We start from the raw sequence: 27,858 nt of genomic DNA, 5'->3' as shown, positions 1-27,858 counted from the left end.
TATCTGGCATGTAGAAGAAACCAGAGTATTTGTAGAGTGCATAAAATGTAATGCAGTCCATTCAGGTAAAATCCGGTGTGAACCAAGGCAAATATACTCTCCAGTCCTCCTTTTAAAAAGTAAGTCAAAACCAAAACAAGAAGAAATGAAATCCTAAGGTTCCATGCCAGTCTTTCTCTATATACTTCAGCTGCCAGAGGCATTGGTTTAAAGGGTTTCTGGACACCTGCTGAGTGTCAGGTCCCAAAAGAGAGTTGAGTGAGAGGAGGGGTCCTGAGACAAGAATCGGGGGGAAGCCATTGCTGTGGGAGGAGATCCTAGATCTAGGAGGGCAATGGAGGAATGAGACACAAGGACTTGGAAAAGTGGTAAGTGCTAAGCCATTATCCTGGTATATCCAGCTTTCAGAAATCCAACCAATGAGAACCAGTTCCCACGATATGTTTGTTTTCAAATCAAGAAACTCAAGTGTGAAATTATATCATAAAGACGTACCCAGGGAATCTCAAAGTAGTATATGCAACCCATGCACTGGAAATAAAGAAGGTGCATCAGCTAATGGTCTAAGTGTCCCAAGTGTCCTGACCGCAACTATCTCCTCTTAAATTAAGACCCAAGATGGCACCGACATCATCAGGAAGCCATCAACAATGGACCAACCGGACACAAGCCTCATTACAGTGGCATTCATTGCTTACAATGACCCACCGTGGCTCCAAGAAAAAGATTTTCTGATGACAATCAGAACACATAAAACACTTGGGAAGAGTTGAAAAATTCACCCAGGCTACAGTACAATCTTTTCTAAAATGCTGTACAGGGACAAGAGAGGCTGACCTCATTAGTGATGGAAAGGTTCCACTTTGAGAATAAGGCTCCCCACCAACTAAGTTATTTCAAGGAAATCTATTACTGGTAAGAACACGTAAGAGGAACCTCTGAACAAGAGATAGTTCTCTGTATCTCAGATAAAGGACTGAATCCCTGTTGAAGGACTGGATGAAACAATGTAGGTGGGAAAGGCTCCGTAAATTACATGTGTAAAGTTGTAAAACGAGCTACGAACACCTGGAAGGCAAGCCCCACCCCCTATCTCGTACCCAGAACGTGGCCAGTGCCTGGTACATAGTAGACTTTCAATATAAATCTGCAAAAATGAATTCATTCAAAACCATTTTGCTAAGGAATACAGATTTTTCCCCCAAGTGGTCTTTCTTAACTATATATATCAATAAGAAGAGATCACACAACTCAGTAGAAAAGTGAGCTAAGAATAAATAAAATTTTTATTCAAAAACACTTTTAAGCAAATGAAAAACTACTCAAACTTATAGTAAACCATGTAAAATAATACAATTAGATTTTTTTTTAACCATCAGATTGGCAAAGATCTAAAAGTCTGAAAAGACTAAGTTGGCAAGGGTGTTGGGAAGCAGCCTTTCTTAGGCATGTTGGAATACATTAATATAGCCCCTTGGGAAGGGAATTTGGCACTGCCTACTCAAATTCAGAACTGGGCATACTGTGTGATACAATACCATGGCAAGGAATTTATCCTACCCATATATTCTCACAGCTGTTCCTAGAACCATACCGGGCACGTGGTAAGCACTTGACTATTTGTTAAATGTATTTGTACAAAGATGTAAATATCAAGATATGCTTGGAAGTATTATTACTAATAGCAAAAGGACCGTAAAAATCCTGAATGTCCTCCAATGGGGGAACTGGTTAAAGAAATTGTAAGGCATGTATATGATGGTGTTCTAAACATTGGATAAAAAGCATGAGGCTGGTCTATGTGAATGGAGAGCAAAGTGGCCAATGTATAATACTTTTTTATAAAACAAAGTACAGGGGTGCCTGGGTGGCTCAGTTGGTTGAGTGTCTGATTCTTGATTTTGGCTCAGGTCATGATCTCAGGGTCTTGAGACCAAGCCCCACATTGCGCTCTGTGCTGGGCATGGAGCCTGCTTGAGATTCTCTCTCTCCCTCTGCCTCTGCCTCGCCCCTCCCTGGGTGTGCTCTCTCTCTCTCTCTCTCTCTAAAGAAAAACAAACAAACAAAAAACCAAAGTATACACGGACGCCTGAGTGGCTCAGTCAGTTAAGCGTCTGCCTTCAGCTCAGATCATGATCTCAGGATTCTGGGATCCAGCCCCATGTTGGGCTCCCTGCTCAGCGGGGAGCCTGCTTCTCCCTCTGCTCCCTGCTCGTGCTCTCTCTCACTATCTCTGTCTCTCTCTCTCAAATAAATAAATAAATAAATAAAATCTTAAAAAAAAAGTATTGAAACAGTGTAAATACCATTCATATTTAAAAGGTATATGCACAAAACGGTGTGTATAGGAACACACCGAGACTGGTTACAAAGATGGTCTCTGGGGAAGGAACTGAGAGTAGTTAGGAGTGGAAAGGAAGACACACTTTCTGTGCACACAGCTGACCATTGAGCAACATGGGTTTGAACTGTGTGGGTCCACTTACACGCAGACTTTCTTCAATTAAGATACACTACAGTACTGCAAATGTATTTTCTCTTATGATTTTCTTAACATTTTCTATTCTCTAGCTTACTTTACTAGAAGAATATAGTATATAATGCATATAACATACAAAATATGTGTTGATCAACTAAGTATTGGTAAGGCTTCCAGTTAACAGTAGGCCATTAGTAAAGTTTTTGGAGAGTTTTTTTAACTGCACGGGGATTGGTGTCCCTAACTCCTGCGTTGTTCAAGGGTTAAATGTAGTACTATTTTTTGTTTTGTTGTTAAATTTTTATTTTCTAATAATTTTAGAGTGGTAAAAATAGTAAAGAGAGTTCCCTTCTACCCAGCTTCTCCTAACGTTAACACCCTGTAGCCCAGGGTGCATTTGTCAAATCGAAGAAATTAACTAAACTAAACCACAGACTTTACTTGGATTTCCCGTTTTTCCATTAATATCATTTTTCTGTTACAGGATTCCATCCAGGATCCCACATTGCATTTAGTGTACATACTTTTGAGCTGTTCAAATTTTACCATGAGCATCAAGTATTTTTTTTTAATTAAGCCTTTTTAAAAACTGAGTGTATGATCGTATCACTTATGTTATATTGATGTTTTGAAGGTATATTTTGCTCTTTAAAATTAGGAGTAAGGGGCGCCTGGGTGGCTCAGTCGTTAGGTGTCTGCTTTCGGCTCAGGTCATGATCACAGGGTCCTGGGATGGAGCCCCGCATCAGGCTCCCTGTTCAGTGGGAAGCCTGCTTCTCCCTCTCCCACTTCCCCGCTTGTGTTCCCTCTCTCGCTGTGTCTCTCTCTGTCAAATAAATAAATAAAATCTTTAAAAATAAATAAATAAATAAATAAAATTAGAAGTAAATGTTCAAAAGGATAATAAAATCTCTTTTTCAGATAATCATTATGAATCAACTATCTTTCAATAGTTTATTTTTCTTGAGAAAACTTAACCCATTTTTTTAAGATTTTATTTATTTATTTGAGAGAGAGAGAATGAGAGCCAGAGAGCACGAGAGGGAAGAGCGTCAGAGGGAGAAGCAGACTCCCAGCTGAGCAGGGATCCCGATGCGGGACTCAATCCCGGGACTCCAGGATCATGACCTGAGCCGAAGGCAGTTGCTTAACCAACTGAGCCACCCAGGCGCCCAAAACTTAACCCATTTAATCACTCTTTTTTCCTGCCGTTATTTGAGGTTAATTTATGAATCTAATACAGCCTAAACACTACAGGTGCAAATCTCCAAATATATCATGTGTAAACTCCCCTTCCCATTACAAGTGTCCATCTTCACTGTCATTATCTATTTTACAGGTACCTTTCTCTAAGAAATTACGCTCAAACACCAATTCACCAAAATACTAGGAAAAGCAGAGCATAGATTGGCAGTGCAAGAAAGACCCCAGTTCCAATTTTTCAGTCTTTGAAAAATATCAATCTCAAACCACTTTATGTGATACTAAATTTACATGGCATGAAAATGAAGAAAAAAAAATAATCTTTCCTTCAAAACTTTAGCCACCTAGGATGATCAGCTTATAAATACAATATAAATGAAAAGCACAAAATACAAGTGTTCAATTGTTAAACTGCTTTAGGCTACCCCCAACCCTCAACTCTGTCTCCACCAAATTAAATAAGACCCAAGTCATGTTTTGTTTCATTTTGTTTTGTGTTTCTATTTACACCTAAAGGCTTTATTCACGGACACCTGGGTGGCTCAGTCAGTTAAGCGTCTGCCTTCGGCTCAGGTCATGATCTCAGGGTCCTGGGATCAAGTCCCACATTGGGCTCCTTGCTCGGCAGGGAGCCTGCTTCTCCCTCTGCCTGCCGCTCCCCCTTCTTGTGCTCGCTCTCTCTCTGACAAAGAAGTAAAATCTTAAATAATAATAATAAAGGCTTTATCCAGCCTACATCTGTTTCAACTGGTAAAACAGTTTTGGAATTTTAAAATTCATCTTTAACATTTTTTTTTTTAAGATCTATTTATTTGTGAGAGGGAGAGTACGAGTGGGAGGGTCAGGGAGAGGGAAAGAGAATCTCCAGCGGACTCCATGCTAAGCACAGAGCCCGAGGCAGGACTCCGTCTCACAACCCTGAGATCGTGACCCAAGCCCAAACCAAGAGTAGGATGCTTAACCGACTGTGCCACCCAGGCGCCCCTTCAACATTTTAAAATCAGAAGATTTCACAGAAAACTCCAAGAATCAGTTTTCAGATCTACAAATGTCCAGATTTTTCCTCAATACAGAAAGATTTGGGAATATCCCACGCACATTCCTGCATGGCAACGTTGGCTAAAGCCGTACCGGTACTTCAGATGTGCTGTGTGTCCTTGGTCCACCACCTTCCCTTGCGGGCCACCCTCACTCAGGTCTTTATTTGGCTAGCCCCTGTAGGTATTGAGCTTACAAATCCCTTTAAGCTCTGTGCAAAATAGATATTTAACTGTTGTTCATTATGTCGAATGAAACTTGTGATCTTAAAGTCCAAGGACACTTATATTAACATAAATTTGAGGCTGTCATCCCTGCTTTACAAAGGTACCTCTTTTATTATCTTAGGACCTAAGTAAGATCTATATAGCACTCTGGGCACTCAGCCGTGCAACTGATGGTGTGTGTGTGTTTCTAAAGGCTATACATTTGATGGAGAGATGACTTGACTAGGGTGGCAGCCGTGAAGGTAAGTGAGAAGTGAACAGATTTGAACTGTATTTGATGGAAGAAATTGTTCAGAAGGGCAGGTTCTGGGCGCCTGGGTGGCTCAGTTGGTTAAGCGACTGCCTTCGTTCGGGCTCAGGTCTTGATCCTGGATTCCTCGGACCAAGTCCCGGATCAGGGACTCCGCCTCTCCCTCTGCCCCTCCCCACCTCATGTGCTCTCTCCCTCTCTCATTCTCTCTCTCAAATAAATAAATAAACAAACAAACAAATAAAATCTTAAAAAGAAAAAAAATAGAAGGGTAGCTTCTTCAAAACTGCAGGGGAGGCTAAGAAGGGATATTTTCAGCCCTGCCAGCGAGGAGGAAAGTGGGAGTGGGGAGGCTGTTGGGTAGACAAGCCAGAGTTTGCCCCCAGGGGATGCTTAAGTCCAGGTTGTAAAATACGACTTCCGGACATAAAGCAAACCTTGCTTGGGAGTTTTATTGCATTTAAGAGTCCACTGTTGTAAATCATCTGAACTTTGGGCTGCTAAATTCTACTTCGTTTCTGGTCTCCCTCATCTGGGAAGCATCAGGGAAAGAAAGCACTGTTAATTTAAAAATATGCCCAAAACACCTTCCATCAATGTCACCCTACTCTGGCACCTTAGTTAAAAAGGCAAATTTTAAGACCTAACACTTTTCTCTTTCCTTACCTTTAGCACCCTGTCCAACAAATGGCATTAAAAGTAAGGAATGAAACACCTGAACAATTCATGATTCATTGTTATTGTTGTTTTTTTACATTCTGAGTAATTGGGCTGAAGATTAAAAGCCAGAATCAGTATCACTACACAGGACTTCATAGTAAACGATAACCTATCTATCAGATAACCCCATTTCTGGGCTGGCTTAATTAGCTTTTCTCTCACATCCTGAGTGCTTCAGAGATTATAGCTCATCGAAGGCATGAATTAACCCTTTTTACCATTTTGTTTGCAAAATACTTGACCACCCCTGCACCGTTTTCCTAATATTCCAAACTGACTCCAGAATTATCCTGAATCTGAAGGCAGATGCATGATTTCAAATGATGAGATTTTATTCTTACCTGGACAGGGCTACCTCCTGTTACATATGGAATCCTAAGATACAACATATAAAAGCAAAGAAATTTTCTCCTGGGTAGAGCAAACTGGGCTACATACATACCTGACCTCAGGCTCTGAGGGGCCCCTCTGCTGCTGTAGGAGGGAGCAGCTAATTAAAAATAAACAACCTTGAAAACAAATAATCCCTCCTCTCCGATGGTAACGGTCTCGGGAGATTTCCTGCCCTTTTTTGACCCCCCTCCTTGGCAACCCTTCTATTTACCAGCTGTGGCTCACGTTGAGAACTTATTTCTCAATTTCCTTGACCAAAGTGGCTCATTATTAACTGGACATTACCTAGGTAACACATCGGCGTCAGAGGGCTCCTAGGGATTTCACTCTGGGTTTCCTTCCCTAGAGAGAAGTCTGCAAGCCAAGTGCATCGGAGTACATTTCTGCATCTGAAATCCAAGCTCTTCTCATCCTGATGCTTACGGCATAGGTGAAAACATATAAAACATGTACAAAGTTTTTCAAAAGTGAAAACATATAAAACAAGTACAAAGTTCTCACCAAGAATCAGTATAGTATATTGCTTAGAGCATGGACTCTCTAGCCAGACCATCTGGGTTCAAGTTCCAAATCACATAGTAAGCGTCCAATAAATGTTAGCTGTTATTTTCACTTGGAATGAAAACCAAACTTCTGGTCTACAACCTACTTGATGTGTTCCCAATCTCCATAAACCTCACCTTGTTCTACCTTCCTCAACTGTTCATAACCCACATGCCTCTTCCGTTTCTCAAACATTATAAGTTTATTTGCCTCAGGGCCTTTCCACTTGTTTTTCTCCCAGTTAGGGAGGTTCTCCCAAGTCTAACTGGCTCCTTATCACCATTTAGATTCTGGGTTTCATGTTAACCCTTCTGCAAAGAGCTTTCCTCTAATTAATCTACCCAAAATACATCCCCACCCCAATACATCAGTTTCATTTCTTTTATGACACTTAACACTAATTTATTTGTTAATTTGTCTCCCCCATTTACATGTAAATTCCAAAATAGGAAATCTCTTGGTCATCTTTTTTCTTGTTCATCTTTATCCCAGAGTTTAGAATAGTAACTGGTACACTTGATGTCTGTTAAATGAAAAGGAAAAAAATATATATATATATCTAGTTAAAAATCCCATCTGAATGTAAAAAAAAACTGGCCACAATCCCCAGAGAAAACAAAATTTCAAAGAATAGAAAAATTTGGATCCTGTAACAGATACCGGTCATACTGATATCCCAACTTTTGAAAAAAAAAAATCTTTCACTAATTTGAGAAAATGCCAGATTGGGCTCTGTCTCCCGATTGCAGATGTCAGGACCCAAATTCCCAGACGCTCTTGCAGGTAGGACGGAGGCATGTGACTAGGCTCTCCCTACCAGACACACCTCAGAAGACTGAATCAGAAGAGCAATCGACGTAAAGCGATTCTGCCTTCTGTCCCCCGAGCAGTGGCTAAAGTTCTGAGCTTTCCGGGAGAGCAGTGAGACTATGCTAGCAGTTTCCTCTAGTGCTAGATGGGGCAGCACAGCATACAAAGTGTTCTCAGGTCACTTCTATGCATGGTTTGGGGCATCACTCCTGGAATTACAGCTTTAAGGCTGTCCACAAAATTCTCAGAAGCACTGTCTTACTTTAATAAGCCCCTTTCCCTCTTAAGCAGCCAGAGTTGTCTTCCGTTGCCTGTCCTATTGAGAACCAAGTTTGCAGGAACTACCGAAACTGCTTAACTTTAGGACGCCAGCCTTTAGAATAGGAAATAGTTCCCATGTCAGTCCCCTTTGTTTCTTTGTATGTATCAGAAGTGGCTTTTGTCCTGGTAGTAAGAAGCTGGAACACAAGCCAGCCATCTTTACTCTCCTCTCCTGGTCTCGGTCATTTATTTCCACAACTCCTTGGGAAAAACAGTCTAAGAAACCTGCTCCACCTTTACAAAAAAGGTTGAGGCATACCCATTCAAAACATGGGTTACAATGTTTTTACAGTTAAAAGGTAAGGACTATCCTAATTTTGCATTTGATTGTTAAATAATACCATCCTTTTATGATAAAATAAGAGTCTATATAAGAGGTTGCAAACTGAGTAATCTGACCTGCAAGGGTTTTGTCTGGTCCACAAGATGTTAAACTTAAAAAAACTGCAGCCAGAAATACAAAGATTTCACATTTACATCTGTGATTTCTGAGGATTACAGACCCGCATCCCACAATCAGCTCTGAGAGTGGAGGCCCTTTTGACACAGCAAGTATTCTTAAATTGCCATGGATACCGACCAAATCTTTGCTTTTAATTCTGTATAGAAGTTACACAGATCTGCCATTTCATGAAAATGTTAATAAGTAAACATAAAAACACCTACATTTTGTACTACTATAAAATATGGGAATAAAATACATGAAATAAAATAAAAAAGGCAAATTGAAGGGAAGAATTGGGGAGTGGTTTGGTGGGTGTCAAGGTTCAACCATGCAGGATGGAAGGTTCTGTGATCTGTTACACACCATGTGCACGTGGTTGACAATACCGTATTTTACACCTGGAAGTTACTGAGAGGGGAAATTGTGTGTGTGTGTATGTGTGTTGTGTTTCGCCACCAAATAGAATCAATGTGATCCACTGCATCAACCAAAGAGAAAAAGGCAGCATGTAACGCAGAAAAAGCACTTGATGAATTCAACAAAAACTTAGCAAACTATAAAAGGAAGGAAATTTCTTTAATCTGATAAAGGGCAGTAGCTACAGTAAAGCAATAACAAGTAATATTGGTCAAAAGTTTTTCACCTGAGATCGTGAAGGACGTAAGAATGCTCACTATTCCACTTTAATTCAATATTGTATTTGGTGTACTTGGCCAGTAAAGCAAGAAAAAAAAAAATAACAGACTGGATTAGGAATAAAGGGCAGGGGAGAGCAGAAGGTTGGGACTTAGGCTTGAGGATTCCAAAGCAAGCCAAACCACAGTATACAGTGTGTACAATACTGTAAGAAATTTTTTTCTTAAATCAGCAATTTATAAGAGAAACTGACAGACTACAAAGGAGGTTTCCTTTATCTTACTAAATATCTCACTCTGATACTAATTCAAATACTTAAAGTCATTTACATTTTAAACATTTCTGTAGAATATATTCTACCATTTGAAATAGAAAGAAGACCCAAACAATGTCTTAAACAATAAATTGACCTTAAGTATATCATCTATGATCAATTCAGGAAGACTAAGTTTACTACACCTTTCCAAGCATAAAAATACACGATTTAAAGTACTTTTTGATTGGGGGAGGTGGGAAAAAAAGCAGAACAGAGAAATGACCTGTCAAAACACAAAATCCTGTGACTTAACATTGTAACTCACATGTTCAAGACATCTTTCAAGCGCTGAAAACACTAGATATTTCTCAGAAACAGTATTAAAACCCATTAATAACAACAGCATCCAAGACATTACAACAAAAAAGCCCTTAATAAAAAGGAGTCCATGTATTCCGTTATTGGACAAACCCAGTCTCTCCATGCATTCCTGGGGGAAAAAATGCAAATAAATGTGTCTTTTGGGTAACATGGCAATCCACATCTGCCTCCGGTCAGACTCTCCCATCCACCTCAGTACTGCGGAAATGTTCCATCGATTTTGGCAGCCCAGGCCATGAGGCCCCCCACAACATCCTGAACTGTTAAAGATTCTAACTCCTGGACTGCTGCCAAGGACTGCAGGATCTTCACGGCTTTCTGGGAGTCATTGCCAAGTTTGCAAATCACATAAACTGGGAAAGTTACCCCTTCCTGTGTGCCCTGCTTCCCTTCCCGGATTGCTTCCCCTAGGAGTTCCAGGCTCTCCGCATTCCTCCGTTCCAAATGTTGCAAAGGGATGTGTAGGGCATGGGGCAAACGACAGATGTCCACCTCCACTTGAGGCCTGACGTCCAGCAACAGGTGAGGTGAGCCTGAATCCAGAAGTCGCTTATAGTCGGTGACCGAAACTCGCTCCTCTGGGCTCAGCAACTGCAGCGAACGGCACTTCTCAATGGCTGAGGAGCCACAGAAGGCTTCGTAGTCCTGCAGGTCAGTCACAGTGGGCCGCTCGCCGCAAGCTGCACAGTCAGGCCTGCGGCTCCGAAGCTGAATACAGCGAAATTGTCCTCTGAGGGCATCAAAGATCAACAGGCTGCGACTGTAAGACGGACCCAGACCTGCGGCGATCTTCAACACTTCCAGCGCCTGCAAGCAGCCCAGGACCCCAGTTACGACACCGAGCACGCCGCCATCCGCGCAGTTGGTCACTGTCTCCGCTGGAGGTGGTTGGGGGAATATGCAGCGATAGCAAGGCCCGCCGTCATAGTGGTACACTGTGATTTGGCCCTCAAAGCGCAGGGCGCTGGCTGACACGAGAGGCCGGCCGGCTAGCACGCATGCGTCATTAACTAGGTAGCGAGTGGGCACGTTGTCAGAGCAGTCAGCCACCACGTCATAGCGGCGGATTAAGTCTAGCGCCGTGGCTGGGGTAAGCGCCTGAGCATAGGGCACGCACTCCACCGCAGAATTGAGGCGGCGCAGCGCGGCGGCGGCCGAGAAGACCTTGGCTTGGCCGGCCAGCGCCTCGCCATGTAGCACCTGGCGGGCCAAATTGCTCACTTCTACGACGTCATAGTCCACAAGGCCAAGGCGGCCGACGCCGGCCGCTGCCAGGTACTGCGCCAGTGGGCAGCCGAGCCCACCGCAGCCCACGACTAGCACGGACGCGGTGGCCAAGCGCAGCTGTCCGTGCACGCCCAGCTCAGGCAGCACTAGCTGCCGGCTATAACGCAAAATCTCATCTCGAGACAGGGCGGCCTTCGGCGGCAGGGGCGACACCGGAACCAACCTCCCTGGCTCCTGCTCCGCCAAAAGAGCCGCCGCCAGCCTCTGCTTCAGAGAACTTAGCTCTTCCTCACGCCGGGAAACTTCCGCCTGCAAGGCGAGCACCTCCTCCCTAGAAGCCATGGCGCCTCTCTCGGAAGTTGTCCTGAAAGGCATTTCCTTTTCCGGCTTAGCGTCTCCTAGCGACTGGAATAAACTAAGAAATTTTTACGGAGCATAGGAAAAAGTGATAAGTAAACATGTACTTCCTGGAGAAACCCTCAGATTCAACTTTAAAGATTCACAGTGCCTGGATATTTCCAATGGAACCACGAAGAGAGCCTTAGGTTAACTAGAACCTAACCACATAGCCTGTACCCCCTCTTCCTGAATTTGGTACGGTCCGACCCGTCCCCTTCCCGCGCGCCGCGTGACGTCATTCCGTTTCCGGCGTCTCGCGCAGTTCCGCCATGGCCTCCGAGGGAGCGAGCGGTAGTCCTCGTAGGTCTCGGCGTGAGCCGGAGGGGCGCGCCCCGCGACAGGACAAGTATTCAGTGCTTTTGCCCACCTACAACGAGCGCGAGAACCTACCGCTCATCGTATGGCTGCTGGTGAAAAGCTTCTCCGAGAGGTAGCGTGCCCGGCCGCCCTCCCTGAGGAATGAGATGAGCTGGCTTCGCCGGCCTGGGTGTCGGCAGTTGGCTGCGCGAGGCGGCCCTGCGCGGCCTCCCTTCGGCACTTGAGGGAATCCTTGGGGAGAAGTCCACCCTTGGAGAAAGCAGAGGCGGATACTTCTGGGGTTCTGCCCGTGTCTCGGGTTCATTCCTGCCCTTGGGTTTTGTAAGACATTCCCTTATTGTACACTTCCCACCACCTCTTTCCCCCCTCCCCCCCCAGCTACCCCCCCCTTTTTTTTTAAGTAGGGTTGGGCACCATTTCACTTGGAGCGAGGTTCAAAGCTTGACCTCACTCCTACTTCTGGATGGTCAAGGTGCGGCAGGAGCCGGGAGTCTAAATGAGCACGCTCACTCCCGCCCCCGTGCTGAGTGCTTATGTAAGCATGAGGTTTGACTCTGTGGGTTAGGGAGCTGCTGCTGGGCTGGGCAACTTCGTTGGTCACTAGTGGACGTTTGATGTGGTTGTTAGAAACTAGGGCTTTTAGAGGTTGAAAGTGTTATACGATATTTTTAAAATTTCGGAATATCCTGGTATCAGTACGAAGTTACTTGTTTTAGGGTTATACCAATGGGATCATGTATAGATCCCTGAAGATCTTTCCAGATCAACATACACCAACTTAGAAAATTATTATTTTTTAATTCGATAATATTCCATATGACTTATAATTTAACTAACTGGGTCATCCCAGTGAACACAGATTATTTCTAGAGCTTTTTTTGTTTTTCTTTTTTGACTTTTGCTTTATAAATGAAAACAGACTTTGTTCACCCCATATTTTCCACCATTTAGAAAAGTGCTGGACCCGTAGTGAATGCTCCTTTAGAAGAATGTTGCAACAAACACATTCATACTTTTACTAGTGTACTGGGGGTAAAGTCTTCAGGATGGAATTGCCGGCTCAACAGATGTGCTTAAAATTGACAGTTATTACCAAATTGCTCGCAAAAAAAAAAAAAGATTGTACCGCCTTAAGATGGGCATTATTCAGAGAGTGCTTGTTTCCCCACCAACCAGCCAACCGGGCTGTTAGTAAACTTATATTTTTGGAAATGCTAATTGGTGAAAAACATGGCTGTTTTGACTATAATTCTTTGAATGACATAACTATTATAATGTGCATGGCTCCTCACAGTTTGTTTTTTTTTTAATTCATATCTTTTTCCTCTTTAGTTATCTTCTTCTTTTGGTTTCTATAAGCACTTTCCACATGAGAGAAATTGTTATATAGTAAATCTTGTTCAGTTTGTCCTCTGGGTCTCAAATATTTTTTGCTTTAACCCAAGTGAAGTTTAAAGAAGGAAACGATTTTCTTTTCAGATGTGGTCAAATTAAAGGCAGCTTAACTGGATTCCATTAGACTACCTTACCCTCAGGTGTTCTGGGCACGTTGAAGTGAGAGAAAGTATAATTTGCTAATAAATGACTTCATTTGTTTATGAAGTATATCTCTTTCAGCATATCAACCAGAATCAACATCTTACATATTTTGGCTTGTAAAGTAGTTGCCCAAATTAAAGCATCTCAGGGAGCTGAAGTCCTGGTATTTCCTCTTAACAGGCTAAGTTTAGCTTTCTTCCTAATTTGCCAGGCCTGACTTTTTTAAGCCTTTAACAGTGCAATGTGTTTTCTGGTTGATTTCCTTATATTTGTTTTTAGTATGGACAAAGAGGAAACAGTGTTGTGGGAGTTTTGCTCTGCTTTCCTTTACTTTCTGCTTCTTAAGTTTCCAATAAAATTGTTAAAAAAAAATCTAAAACGAGTTGGGGGAAAACATAGTGATAACATATACAACCAAGTATTGTGTTCGCTTGTTCTTAGAATAGAAACTGTAACATAAAGTTAATGGAGAACCAATAGAGAGATGTTCATTTTGAAGCACGTTGAAATCTTATGTATTTCTCTGCTTTTTGTATGTAATAGTGTGAGGTAATGGGTACAACTATTTGAAATAGTGGTGTTAAGAGAGTATGTCACCATTTTAAAGGGGTTTTTTAAAGGATGAAATGAAATCTAATTGGTTCCTTGTGTTATTTCAATCTATTTGGAATTTAAAAGAATATTCACTCAGCAATTCAGTCAACTTGAGAGATCTTTTAAATGTACTTTTGAAGTATTTTTTATAACCAAGATTGATATTAAGGTCCTATAATTCTATTTCCAAATAGAATTCCAAATTGTACAGCAAGGTAAATAAAATTTTATGATATTCGTATCATATATAATATACAGTTGCTATGATTTTTTAAATTAGAGTATGTTTTCTGTGTGAGAATTTTTTAACATCTCCGGACTTCATTACAGCATTTTTCAGCAACACGCTGAGTTTGGAGATGAAGTACTAAATGACATTTATTTCATTTGGTAATTGAAGTTTTCCTTAGTGATTAATATGACAATAAATTCCCACTTATACTGAGGAGGAATTAGTAATTTTAAAATTATTTTTTTATTTTGAGAATATAGTCTCCAAACAATACAAACTTTCATTTTGTTTTTTATTTTAGTGGAATCAATTATGAAATTATAATCATAGATGATGGAAGCCCAGATGGAACAAGGGATGTTGCTGAACAGTTGGAGAAGATCTATGGGTCAGACAAAATTGTAAGTCATGTGAACATTTTTCTATCATATCACTTGTGTTTGTTTAGGGAAAAGATGAGAAATGACAATGCTTAAATTCAGTCTGTTTTCTGGAAACTGAAATGATAGAAAGCATCTTATACACTTGGGATTCAGGTGCATTTTCATTGTGCTTGAAGTTATACATGACTTTGATATGTTGGATCAGTAGTACTTGTACAGCAAGGGGCACCTGGGTGGCTCAGTTGGTTAAGCGTCTGCCTTCAGCTCAGGTCATGATCCCAGGGTCTTGGGATTGAGCCCCACATCGGGCTCCTTGCTCAGTAGGAAGCCTGCTTCTCCCTCTCCCTCTGCCTGCTGCTTCCCCTGCTTGTGCTCTCTGTCAAGTAAATAAATTAAAATCTTAAAAAAAAAAAAAAGGTAATTGTACAGCAAAACAGCTTTTACATAAACTGTTTTTACAACTTTCTCTGCAGATAAGTTCTCTTGAAGGGCGAAATTAAAGCATGATCAACTGAATTGACAAGGAATATTACAGAAGTAGATTGCAATTAATAATGTGTGTCTTGATCTTTCTGCCTCCCTTTTTTGCAACTATAAAACCTTGTAGCGGGGGAGGGTGATTGTTTCCATGGAAATTTGGCATCTTTTTATTTTTCAGAGTACTTAGCATCTCCTTACCTGTAAAGCAGTCTTAATGGGAGTAGATTGACTTTCCAAGTCTTAAATTTTCCCACGTACTTTGAAGGGTGTTGTTTTTCTACTGGAGAAACTTAGATGTAGAATTCATTTTATAATGACTTTATAATTTTTGTTTTTGATCACTGGTTTATTTTTATAATGGTTTGTATTTGCAAATGTTTGAATATACTTGTGAGCTCAACTTTAGATAATTCTTGGGCCAAAAGCATGCAGTTAAGTCCAGATTTAATTAGAAAACACATTCTAGGCATTGGGTATTTTATAATATGTATAGACTAGAGTTTCTCAGTCTTGGCACTGTTGACATTTGGGACCTAATAATTCTTTGTGGGGGTGGGGGGGTGTTGCCCGGGCGGCGGCTGCATCCTGTATGTTAGAGCACATTTAGCATCATCCCTGGACTCCTACCCACTAGATGCCATTTGCAGCCCCTCTCCCCAGGGTGGCAACCAAAAATGTCTGTGGGTATCATCAAATCACTCCTTAGGGGCAAAATTGTCCTCTTCTCCCAAAAGAGAACCATCGTTATAGACATAAATGAAAGAAGTCTCTTGGAGAACCTTTATTGATACTTGCATTTTAAGAAAAGGTAATTAAGCATTATAAAAAAAACTGTCACCGGGTACACATATTCTTGATTAATCCTGATAATGAAATAATTCCTATTCAGTTGAAGGAGATAGTGGTCAATAGGAAGAGTTTAAGGGAAACGTGTTACTCTTATACACATGGTAAATCTTTTCTCTGCTAGTTATTCTTTCCGTATCACACATGGGCAACTCAAGGATTACACCTCCAATCCTCTGAATATCTCCTGATATACAGGAGGAGATTAAAAATTGACAGATTTTCAACCTGCTAGCAGTGACTTCTGATGATGTCGGGTTCATTTTTTTAGCCACCAGTTCCCCAGTTTTTCTTTTAGAGGTTGTGAGCCAAGGCACTGACATTTGTTATTATATAGAATACTCTGACTTATGTGTTATTTAATCTGGGAACATCAACCTGACAATATTTTGAACACTTCTGTCATGGACTCCATTCAGCCTTGAGGTGTAATTGATTGATCGATCTTAGGCTATGTCTACTAAATTGACCTTTTCAAATTCTAAAACAACGTGGCCCTCAAAAAGTTCCATTTTTCCCATCAACCCAATAAAATTCAAAATAATGAGAAAAAAATTATATTCACCGTTACGATTTTCCCGTACAATTAGCCTTTCTTAGCTGAAGACTTATTTTTATCTTCATTCTTCTTTCAATTTGTTGGATTTGAGAGTATGATAAAAACAGGTCCACTTAAATATTATGGATCCTAGGCTTCCTAAAATGTCATCAAGATTTTCTGTGACAAAAATTTTTTATAAAATAAGTTTTTTGTCAAAACAGATTATAGCATTACAGGAAGTAGCTCATAAACAGTGTGGTAAGTGTTCTTCAGAGTGTGTTTGCGCACACTTTGTGTGAGTTCCCGCCGGCTCTCCTGTTGGCTGTGAGACGAGCTCTGTCGTGCCCTTCACTGCTTTCTGCCATCCTTACTGACGTGAGGCCTCAAAAACGGGAGGGGGTGGAACTAAGGATTTGAAAGTAAAACAGTGCAACAATGGGTACTTTTTATTGCATAAGAAATTAAAAACTACATTCTTGTTAGAAAATGAAAAAGTTGCTGATAAAACTGAAGTTGCCTTTGATGAGCATTTCGTGGTCCACCTCCTAATCTCTTCTCCAGGGGACACCCCAGTCAGCAGCTTGGTGTGGGTTGCCTGAGACCTTTGTGCATGTATGTGTATGTGTCTACATTTGTTAGAACTAGGCAATATGGTGTTTTTTGTTTTTAAACATAAATGCAGTCTTTCTGTATCATTCTGTTGATTTTTAACTGTAGCTGAAAGATCTTTTATCCCTAAATTATCTTTCTTTTAACTGTTCCATAGTACTCTATTATATGCAGCATGATTTATACTTTATAAAAACTTGAGAAAAAAATATTTTTCCAACTGAAACAGGTTTATAGAAAATCTAAGGTGAACTTTAAAGGATTTGTTTTTTCAGGCCAGATACCAGGTCAGTATTTTGCCAGTGATCATCAGTCACAAAAATAAAACCTGATACATCTTGTTTGATTTTGTTCAGTGAATTATAGTTACTATACATGATTGTCTAGTCCTTTTGTATATAAGAGCTCATTGAGCAGGAATGTATTTTATCTTTGTTCCTCCCCAAGACCTACAGCAGTTTGCATGAAGTTTAAAAATTGAACTGAAAATACTTTGTTTAGAGATTTGCAGTCTGAGGTGGCCTGCCTATACACTGGCAAATGCAGAAGGGGATAAAATGGGCTCGGTAGTGAGTCTGTTTGAGCCCCGTACCTCAGAAACTTAGAGTCCAAATCCTGGCATTCTACTTTTTCAAAAATTTCCAGACAAAAGAAAAAAGCTAAACAAGAAGTCAAGGTTTATATACGAAGCAAAAAAAAAAAGTAGAAAAACTAAGTGATTGACAAAAAGTAAGAAAAGAAAAAATTTAATTTTCTTGTTAGGCATATAACCCTAAAGTCATGTCATTGGGCCAGTAGAGAATGTAATGAGGTCTTCCAAGCATAAAGTCAGGATACGTTGATGGAGTGATGTCAGCATTTAAAATCAACCAAGGAATCTAGAGAAAAAAGTGTGCATACCCTTTCAGCCAGTGATTCCACTTTTGGGGTGCTGCTTACAGAAATGACAGGACCCCTACAAAAGGATATATGTACGAGTATCTTTATTGTAGCAATATTTGTAATGGCAGATACCTGGAACCAACCTGAACGCCTTAACTAATGAGTGACCATATATTGTCTGACTTGTAACCGTAGCCTGTATTATTTTTGTAACTAAAAAAAATAAAGGGGGGAATTAAGAACATAAATAAATAATAAAATCACAAAAGAGATTGAGAAAACAGACGTGGCTATCAAATACTCAAAGTATAAGATGAGTGAGTTAAATCCTTGATTTTCTTAGGAGAAGGAATCAACAGATATTGTTCAAAATGGTAAATCAAGTAATAGAGGTAACATTGTTTACGTGCTGTTTTCTGGTGGATAGCACCAGAAAAAAAATGTTTAAAATTTGACCTGCAGGGTTGGGGTAAAAGAATGTTGTTTTTCCAACCTGTTAAACCATTTGATTTGTTACTAAACACTTTTTTACTTTGGCAATAAATGTTAAACATACTCTGCTGTAAGTTCTAATAAATGCAGCTGTATTTCTGTTAAAAGGAGTAGACAGCTATAAGAAATTTTTTATTAATGGGATTATTTTTGTATTTGTGTTAAAATGCTTTTTTTATTCTTGCAGCTTCTAAGACCACGGGAGAAAAAGTTAGGCCTAGGTAAGTAGAAACTCTCACCCCTCATACTTACTTCTTGCACTGGTAAGATTACCCTGTGTGTATTTTCCTAATTTGGAACAAGGCCAAAATACAGTGACCACCTGTGATGGTTTTTAATGATTTTAATGACATGTATATGGTTTAACCTGAGTTGCCTGTATCAGTCAAGGTCCACCTGGGAAAACAGAAACCACTGTCAGTCTTTCAATATAGGGAATTTAATACAAAGAATCTGGTTACACGGATGAAGGAATGCTGAGAAGCCAAATGGAATGGAACAGTGAGGCTACTCAAATTAGTAGTAGCTAGAGGTTGCTACCACCCCTAGAATGGAGCAACAATAGGAGGAGATGGTGTTTTTGGAGCCCAGGAACCCAGGCTGTTTAGAAGGGGCTAGAATGATGGAGTGGGGGATACCTGGCAGGAGCTAGAGCTGTCAAGGATACCCAGTCAGTGCTGGGAGGCAGAGTAAGAGGGGGGACACACTTATACTTTTCCTTTTCTCTCTCCTGGAAACTGTCCCTCCTGCCTCCCAAAGCCATCTGACAACCAGTTGAGGAGAGCACCTGGGAACTATAGTTCCATGCAATGTAGAACAGAGGCAGGGCCAGAGAAGGGATCTAAGGGCAAGTGTTTTGGAAAACCAGCACGCTGCGTTAGCTGTAACTCTTTGAACATTTCTTTATAAGTAATGGCAAAATGTAAAAAGTTATTTATTTTTAAAAAAGAAAACTTTTCTAGCTTTTAAACATAGGGGGTTATAGAAAATCTCAGATGAACTACGCCTGCAGCAGAGGGAATGGAGGGAAGTCATTCTGAGATGAGTATCTCAGTGCCTTTATTTCTGATGCTGGTTACAGTTGCTTATGTTGAGAAGTGCTATAATTTTACTGAAAAATTGAGCCAGCATGGAGGAAACACGGTTCTTAAAAATTGAGTATTTGCTGTCTTGAAGATCATCAGTTCTCGGGCATCATCAAGTGTTCTGAATATCTGAACCCAGAAGTTCTTTGGGATTGAAATAATCTGGAAACTGCCATGAAAGCAACCAGGAATTCCTGACCAGTCAGTGGAAATCCAAAAAGCTGTGATCCTCACTTTTTAGCAAAAGAAGTTAGAAGAGTTCAGCCTTGCTAATAAGACTATGGAGTTTGGAACTAGGGAACTTTTAGGTATGAAAGTGTCTAAGTAATTGCTGGCTGTGCCTTTAACCCCAAATACCAGACCCATCTAGTGTACTAGGCTTACAGTGTTGACTGCACTCAGCATTGTGGAAATGGGCTGGGAGTGATGGGAAGAACAGAAACAGGGAAACACTTTTAGGTAGAGAGGTGAGCATCAGAGGGTGGTGCCTGGGACTAAGGTGAAGTTGCAGAAGAAAGAATGGAATGGAGAGATGTTTTTGATTGAGAATAAATAGAATTTAATTATAGGTTAGTATCACCTTTACGGGACTGATGTATGCTTTTCAGATGCTTAATTTCTTCCTTGTTCGTGTGTATATTTAAGCATTTCTGATGGCTTGCTTTAATGGATATATTTTCATTGTTAGGAACTGCATATATTCACGGAATGAAACATGCCACAGGAAACTACATAATTATTATGGATGCTGATCTCTCACACCATGTGAGTGGTATCATTCTTTATTAGCTATTCATGATAGTCTAAGCCTGTTTTACTGACTTAATGTTTATTTTTTCTAAATTTCAGCCAAAATTTATTCCTGAATTCATTAGGTAGGTATTTTTAATATTTGAAAGAATTATTCAAATCATTCATCCTATGTTAATTTTAGACTTATTTTAATTAAAAATGCACATGCTATTTTAAGTTTGCTGTCAGAAATGAAACCAGAATAACAGATCTGAGGCTCGTGACTGTAGATCTGTGGCTAAATGATACATTTTAGGGACTAATCAAAGATAATTACTCCTTTATTATCTAAATTCTCCCAGACTACAGGAAAAGATGGAAGGTGACTTCCCTGTTAAATGGAATTAAGCTCTGCATCATAAGGGTAAAACACCATGAACAAATAGGGTTTATTCCAAGAATGCCAGAATGATTCATCATCAGGAATTCATCCACATACTTTATCACATTAGCAAAGAAAGCAGCATGATTAAGTGTATAGATGCTAAAAGGTATTTGATAAACTGTACTAGCCACTTCTAATAAAACTTGGAAGTGGAAATAAAAGGAAACCACTTAAACTTGATAAAGACAACCCAGTCCTAACACAAAAATCTTACTAAATGGTGAAATGTTGAATCATTAATAAACGCATCAAGGTAGGAATACCAGCTGTCGTTATATGTGGACGTTTTAAGTGATGTAAGAACAAGAATTTAGTATGGATGTTGAGTAAGAATACAAAATGGTATTTATTTGCAGGCAATATAGTAGTATTTTTAGAAAATCCAAGACAACACGAAACCTCTCAGGATAAGAATTTGGAAACTGTTAATGTAAGCTCAGTATACTAAAACAAAATTAAGTAATGTTACTCTCCTGTTTCAATCACTTCAGCGAGTTCTTGTTAACAGATGGGAAGAAACTCTTTTCCTTGCCCCTCAAACCGCTATTTGATCTGGCCCCTGCCTCCCTTTCTGAGCTCATCTTGTGCCTCTTCCCTCCATTCCCTCTGCTGCAGGCGTGCTCCTTCTATTTCTGTGTCACACGGAGCGCTGTGTTCTTTGCTTAAAATGCCCTTTTCCTGCTCCTTAATAGCCAGCTACTTCTCATCCTTTGATCTCTGCAACAAAGTCACCTCAGCGATACCTTCTCTGCTTGTATATCTAATTCCCAAGAGCCCTTTGACCTGAGAAGGAAATGGAACCAGGGGAATAGAAAATGGGTGAAAGATACAAACGGGCCATATGTAGAAGAAAGACCAATGGCTCATAAGCCCGAAGGAGGACACCCTGGGGGGTGTTGTCAGGGAAACACGAAGTGAAATAACTGTGGCAGTATTTTATTACCCATTAGTTTGTCGTAATTACAAACTTAAAGAGCAACACATCTAGCACCAATAAGATGGCGGGAAGTGGACACACACAAATCTAGCTGGAGGAAGTGTGAGTTGCTACAACCTTTTTGGAAAGTAATTTCTGGTGATACCTGTTCAAAATACTTGTAAGCTTTGTTTTAGCAGTTCTCTTATGTTCCACTCTGGGTTGTCTAAGCACCAGGGTGTAAGTTTATGAGAACGTTGCTACACTATTCATTGTGGTTGTGTTGTTGGGGGTGGGGAGACCCACCATGAAAACATCCATGCAAGTATACAGGTCCAGTGTTCCATGGGATATTTAGAAGGGGAAATTCTCTGTTGACCTCCAGGGGTGTCATGATTCCATTATGTATATTGTTAACTGACAAAAGGCAAGTTGCAGAATATATTTTTTTGGGTTCCAATTTTGTTAAAGCAACCAGAATCCCTGGGGTTATGTGTGTCTTTATTTTTCTGCAAAGAGAAAGGTCTGGAGGGTTACCAGGCTGTTTTAGCACTGTTTACTTATTAGTAGGGCCAAGAACAGAATGGAGGGGAATTACATTTTAGGACGGTTTCACATGGTGCAATCAGCAAATACTATTTTTTAGCTTTAGAAATTAATAAAGGAAAAATACCAGGTTTGCAAATCTTAACGTTGAAAGATTTCTGAGTGGTATCGTTCATTTGTTTTCTTGGCATTGTTTTTCCTATGCAAATCTGAAAAGTTCTTTTTGTGTAGCTCATGAAAATAACTATTGAAAGCTCAATAGCTTTTTCTAATTGACAGCTAATTTATTTTTTTCTGCAGGAAACAGAAGGAGGGTAATTTTGACATTGTCTCTGGAACTCGCTACAAAGGAAATGGAGGTGTATATGGCTGGGATTTGAAAAGAAAAATAATCAGGTATATACATGTGCTGCAATTTGTCTAGTTTTTATTATAACTACTGGAAATATGTTTATGATGGGTATTTAGATTACATTATCATGCTGCCTTGGGATTTCTGGGATTAGATTGTTAACTTCCAATATGTACTCACAGATAGGTCCTTGTGTACAATTTTTCCTATGATCAAAGTATTTTGGATATTTTTCACTAAGGAAAAATCAGCATAAACCTTTGAACCTTTGTTAGAAATGGTCTAATTCAGCAAAATTTATTCTGTATTGGGACTGAGTAGTACACACACACACACACACACACACACACACATTTCAGCAAAATTTATTCTGTATTGGGACTGAGTAGTACACACACACACACACACACACACACACACACATAATATATGATAGCATACCTTTATACATATTCTTAATAATATTAGTGTTTTTTATTACCCTTTTCATTCCTGTTGAAGATTCTGTTAAGTTAATCACAGTTCTGCCTCTTAACTGTGGAACCTTGGGCAAGTCATTTAAGACCTGTAAGAGCCTCAATCTTCAGTGAAATGAAGGGGTTGGATAAAACAGTGGTTTTTAATTCTGCTGAATATTGGAATCATGTAAAGAGAAAACCATACATTACTGTTCCCTATCATTTTCCCTTTCTTTGTGTGTGCGCGCGCACACACTGTAGACCATGCGAATGGATCTCCACGGGTGGGGCAAAAACCATCAGTATTTTTCACAGGTTCTCCAAATGATTCTATTGTGCAGCCAGTGTTGAGAACAAGTGAGTGATCTCTCAGGCCCTCTGAATTTGGTCATCACAGCTCTTATTTTAAAATTAGGGAGTCCCAATCAGAGACCTTTTACAACCTTTAGTTGGATCATTAGGTTGTATTGAGTTGTGTGTGTCATTAGTTGTTAATGTCTGCACTGATTCAGAGTATATATATATACTCCTGAGAAAGATTACGTAATCACTTGCCCACGGACTCATTTGTATGAACTAGAATTTCAGTCCAAGCCCATCTGCCTCTTGCTGCATTTTAATTTAAAAACCCCAATTTAGGGCGCCTGGGTGGCTCAGTTTGGTTAGGCGACTGCCTTTGTCTCAGGTCATGATCCTGGAGTCCCAGGATCGAGTCCTGCATCAGGCTCCCTGCTCAGCGGGAAGCCTGCTTCTCCCTCTGACTCTACCCCCTCTTGTGCGCACACACGCACGCGGTCTCTCTCTCTCTCTCAAATAAATAAAATAAAATCTTTAAAAAAAAAAAAAAACCCAATTTAGAAATATATTCACTTGATTAGAGGTACAAATAATATACGTATACATATACGTATATACATACATGCTCACTTTCCTTTTGATTAAACCCATTTTGAGAGGTAAACTGTGTCCTAGAATTACTTTGTTATTGGAAGCAATTTGAAAGGGAAAATGTTTTTGTTAGCTATTATCCCAGCTATATCCCTAACCATGTTTAATCATATAAAAATAATCTTTCTTAGGGAGGGCCTTGGTAGTTACCTTGGTTTAGGAGAGAAACTGTTCTTTCCAGTCTGCCCCAGAAAACTTTTTTTTCTGAATCGGAGCCCACTAAAATAGCTGCAATACAAAAGTCACTTTTTCCATGGGCACTTCAGATCTTTTTGAAATGTTTAATCGTAGCTATTAGTAATAGCTTGAAATTGATACTTAGTTGTGTTTGAAGCACATACCCTGTCATTGTTACGGACTGGATGTCTCTGCTAAAATTTATGTGTTAAAACTTACCTTACCCTCAAAGTGTTGGTATTTGGAGGTGGGGCCTTTGGAAGGTAATTAAATTTAGTGACCATGGGGCACTTACGGTGGGATTAGTGCCCTTTCCAGAAGAGACCCAGAGAGCTTGGCTTCTGTTGCCCTCCTCCCCTGTGAGAGCACACAGCAGGAAGGCAGCCCTCTGTAAGCCAGGAAGAGGGTTCTCACCAGGAACTAAGTCTGCTGTACCTTGATCTTGGACTTCCCAGCCTTCAGAACTGGGAGAAATAAGTATCTGTTGTTTAAGCCACATAGTCTGTGGTGTTTCGTTATAGCGGCCCAAGTAGATTGAAACAGTTTTGGAATGAACCTTTTGTTCAATTTCCAGAGATTGCCAAAAACCAAAACCCTTGCCCACTTGCATACATTCTTTTTTTAAAAAGTGCCATTTTTATGCAGACTGACCTGTTGCCTAATTGAAACCTGTGATCCCTTGTGATTATTAGAACCTGAAAAGGAAACTCCAAATCCCTGATCCCTTTTGCTGTCTGAGAGATGTTCATAATTCTAAATGAGGACTGGTGGCAAATACGCAAGTTGAATTAAAAATCCGTTAGCCTTTCTTACCTAAAGCTTAGAAGAATGATTGTTTTATAAGTCCCCTCTAAATGTCACATTCGAAGAATAAAAGACCCCATTTCCTCAAAAATGAGAATATTAGATCTTTTACTGACTAAAATTTCTGTAAAATTGACATTTTTGTGAAATAGTGTTGCATTTATGAAATTAGTGTAACAGTTTGAGCACTCTGATCTGGGATGTGTTTCTCTTGTTTAGAAAATGTATTATATAAAGAAAATCTAATTGTTTTATTTAAACAGCCGCGGGGCCAATTTTATAACTCAGATTTTGCTCAGACCAGGAGCATCTGATTTAACAGGAAGTTTCAGGTACAGTAAAAACTGTAATTTTATATTTTCTATTATTTACAACTTCTTGCCTAAATTTCTTGGTATACAATGGCTTATTTTTAAGAAATGCTTTTTAGTTCTACCCCTTTTTTGTTCCGGAACACACAAAGATAGACTGAAGTTCTTTAGAAGTTGCTAATGAGGCTTGAGCATCTTCTTAAGGAAAAATGTACTTTCTAAAGAGCATCAAAGGTAGGGCTTAGGTTAGTTTGCTTGTTAACATTCACATTGGTGCTCAGCCCCTAGGGGGGGCCTCAGGGGGCCAAGGTGGCTGCTCACTTCTTATTCAGAACATTGCTATCACTGGTAATAGGCTCCAAAGAACAGCACCTCTTCCAGCAATTTTCTGCAATTCATATGAATATTTATAGCACTGTCCACAGAAGAGCTTAAAATAGTTAATGTTTAGGTTGTATTCAGTTGCCTTGATCTCCATGTTTTTAATTAAAAAAAAAAAATTCTTGTTTAATTGGAACAAAGCCTCCTTCAGGTTGGGGGAAGGGTAATTTTTGTTTGTTTTGGGGGTGTGGGTTATTTTTAATTTTAGACTTGGCCGTAGAAGATGAACTGTTTTGTATGACCATGCCAAATGACTAAAGACTGCCACATTTTTTTTAATCTCTGAAACTATAAGATGCCTGTTCATCTACTTTAAGGTCCAAACTTCATGCATTAGTTGATAATTTACATTAGTTGGTATTTGCTTTTTTCCATTAAATAATGTTAATTCTTTGGTCTTTTGTTAGATTGACACACAAGGTTAAGACAGGAACCTAGGCATTGCAGGATTGAGGCAGTCCTGGTAGGCTACAGCTATCACCAATTGAGGTCACAGTTAGACACCTGTAATGGGCAGATGTGCAGGCCAAACACGGAGCACATCAGATTTATAAAGTAAGAGAGAGGAGCTGGGAAGTCACTTTCTTCAGGAGCTCCCTGTTAAGTCTCCTAAAGGGACTTCGTTTATCTCAGGAAATTTACTTAGTACATCTTGGGAAATAGAAACTGCTCAGACATTTATGAGGAAGCACCTGTTAATTACCGGGTTTGCTCTTGTCATCTACTGTATATTGTTGATTATTCATCATCTATCAACTCTATTTTTGCAGCATTTGGAACAGTTTCTCTTCGTTCAACTTTAAAAATAAATTTTAAGAAAATTTAAAAACTTAAAACAGTGGGTGGTTCTACTTCAAATGATTCACTTTACCCTATTACAATTTCTGGTAGTATAGTAGGAAACTAATTCCCTAAAAGATACTAAGAATTCATTTTCAAAATTATTCTAAATTATTCACCAAATATTTCATGACCTGGATCCAGTTCAGGACAGATGTATCATAATCATAAGCTGTGACAGTTTTTCTGCATGCAAATGTGTAGTGAAAATTTTAGGTTTTATAAATACCAGTGAACTTTCAAAAGGTCAGGATACATACAGGCAAGTGTATTTACCTAGGTGTTCATATATATTTTAATTTCTCACAGGTTATACCGAAAAGAAGTTCTACAGAAATTAATAGAAAAATGTGTTTCTAAAGGCTATGTGTTCCAGATGGAGATGATTGTTCGGGCACGACAGCTGAATTATACTATTGGCGAGGTAGGCAAACTGATGGTAAACAGAATGTTGTATTCCCCATAAAGAAACAGTAGGTTTAGACTTTTTATGATAAAAAGTTTAACTTGCACAACTACTAAATAAATGTGGGTGGTTTCTAGTTAGAACGTCCATACACTAAAGGGTGAAAATTCACTTTCAAATTAACTGCATTTGACCTACCAGGATTTAAAACATTAATAGAAGGCAGTATTCCCTTTTTTTAAAAGATTTTTATTTATTTATTAGAATGAGAGGGGGGAGGGTCAGGGAGAAGCAGACACCCCACCGAGCAGGGAGCCCAATGTGGGACTCATTCCTGGGACTCCAGGATCATGACCTGAGCCAAAGGCAGTCACTTAACCAACTGAGCCACCCAGGTGCCCGGCAGTATTCCCTTTTAAAGAATTAAAAGGTACTGGTACCTTCTGCATCTTGCCCTTTCTTCTGACCACTCAGCACTGTGGGATGAGTGTGTTTGCTCCCTTTCCTCTTGCCATAACCAAGAGCCACTCTAGTGATGAATCCATTTGCCATTTTGTATGAGTAAATGAAGAAGACAGGAGTTATGGGGGCGGAAGTGGTCAGTAATATTTACAGCTAGCTGTTGAGCTCTTAGGAAAGGCTCTCTTTCTCTAACACTAATGTTCTTATAGCGAGAAAATAACTAGAATGCCACGTCTCCTGTGGAAGTGTCAAGATTTTTAACTTAACACTAAAACAGAGTAACAGATAAATTTAATGGACTACTGAAAAAATTCAGTGAAAGGACATTTTACTTTGGAGTACAATTTTTTTTCTTGAAATAAGAGGTTGAAACTTTGGTCAACAGCTTAATTCAGGGTCATTGCTTTTCAAATGGTTGTAGATTTGGTTCATATGACCTGTATTTGGGTAGTGAAATGTTTAATTTTAGAGATTTGGAGGTACAGTTGCTATAAGAATCACCTAACTTCTGAACTTACTTGAAGGACTATCATAATACAAATCTTGTTTGTACTGTATTGTATGCTTGCTATGCTTCCTTTCTAATATTTTTGAAGACTGACAACGTATATTTTTTTAACCAGGTTCCAATATCATTTGTGGATCGTGTTTATGGTGAATCCAAGTTGGGAGGAAATGAAATAGTCTCTTTCTTGAAAGGATTATTGACTCTCTTTGCTACTACATAAAAGAAAGTTGTTCATTATACTTA

General features: G+C 39.8%; 2 protein-coding genes across 2 annotated transcripts; one reads left to right on the top strand and one right to left on the bottom strand.

Annotated features, from left to right (window-relative positions):
* Window positions 1-8,986: 8,986 nt before the first annotated feature.
* Window positions 8,987-11,340, bottom strand: MOCS3 (molybdenum cofactor synthesis 3). The gene has a single exon (XM_028125256.2). It carries the CDS (start codon window positions 11,302-11,304, stop codon window positions 9,895-9,897), a length of 1,410 nt encoding a protein of 469 aa, XP_027981057.2. The 5' UTR covers window positions 11,305-11,340; the 3' UTR covers window positions 8,987-9,894.
* Window positions 11,341-11,589: 249 nt separating this feature from the next.
* DPM1 (dolichyl-phosphate mannosyltransferase subunit 1, catalytic) lies at window positions 11,590-27,835 on the top strand. The gene is made up of 9 exons (XM_028125245.2): window positions 11,590-11,758; window positions 14,313-14,412; window positions 18,432-18,465; window positions 20,018-20,094; window positions 20,179-20,204; window positions 22,269-22,364; window positions 24,971-25,039; window positions 26,549-26,663; window positions 27,731-27,835. Exons 1-9 carry the CDS (start codon window positions 11,598-11,600, stop codon window positions 27,833-27,835), a joined length of 783 nt encoding a protein of 260 aa, XP_027981046.1. The 5' UTR covers window positions 11,590-11,597.
* The last annotated feature ends 23 nt before the right edge of the window (window positions 27,836-27,858 follow it).

This window comes from Eumetopias jubatus, unplaced genomic scaffold (assembly GCF_037043125.1).
Source record: "Eumetopias jubatus isolate StellerSeaLion01/CBP00866 unplaced genomic scaffold, mEumJub1_p1.0 scaffold_9, whole genome shotgun sequence".
Classification (NCBI taxonomy): domain Eukaryota; kingdom Metazoa; phylum Chordata; class Mammalia; order Carnivora; family Otariidae; genus Eumetopias; species Eumetopias jubatus.
This window is presented reverse-complemented; position numbering and strand designations above follow the sequence as displayed.

What these genes read in the sequence shown, in the direction of transcription:
- MOCS3 (XM_028125256.2), bottom strand. Translation starts at nt 11,304, where the DNA reads ATGCCTTTCAGGACAACTTCCGAGAGAGGCGCCATGGCTTCTAGGGAG.
- DPM1 (XM_028125245.2), top strand. Translation starts at nt 11,598, where the DNA reads ATGGCCTCCGAGGGAGCGAGCGGTAGTCCTCGTAGGTCTCGGCGTGAG. An exon ending in ATGCTGATCTCTCACACCAT is followed by an intron (nt 20,095 to 20,178) that starts GTGAGTGGTATC and finishes TCTAAATTTCAG; the next exon opens with CCAAAATTTATTCCTGAATT. An exon ending in TGAATTATACTATTGGCGAG is followed by an intron (nt 26,664 to 27,730) that starts GTAGGCAAACTG and finishes TTTTTTAACCAG; the next exon opens with GTTCCAATATCATTTGTGGA.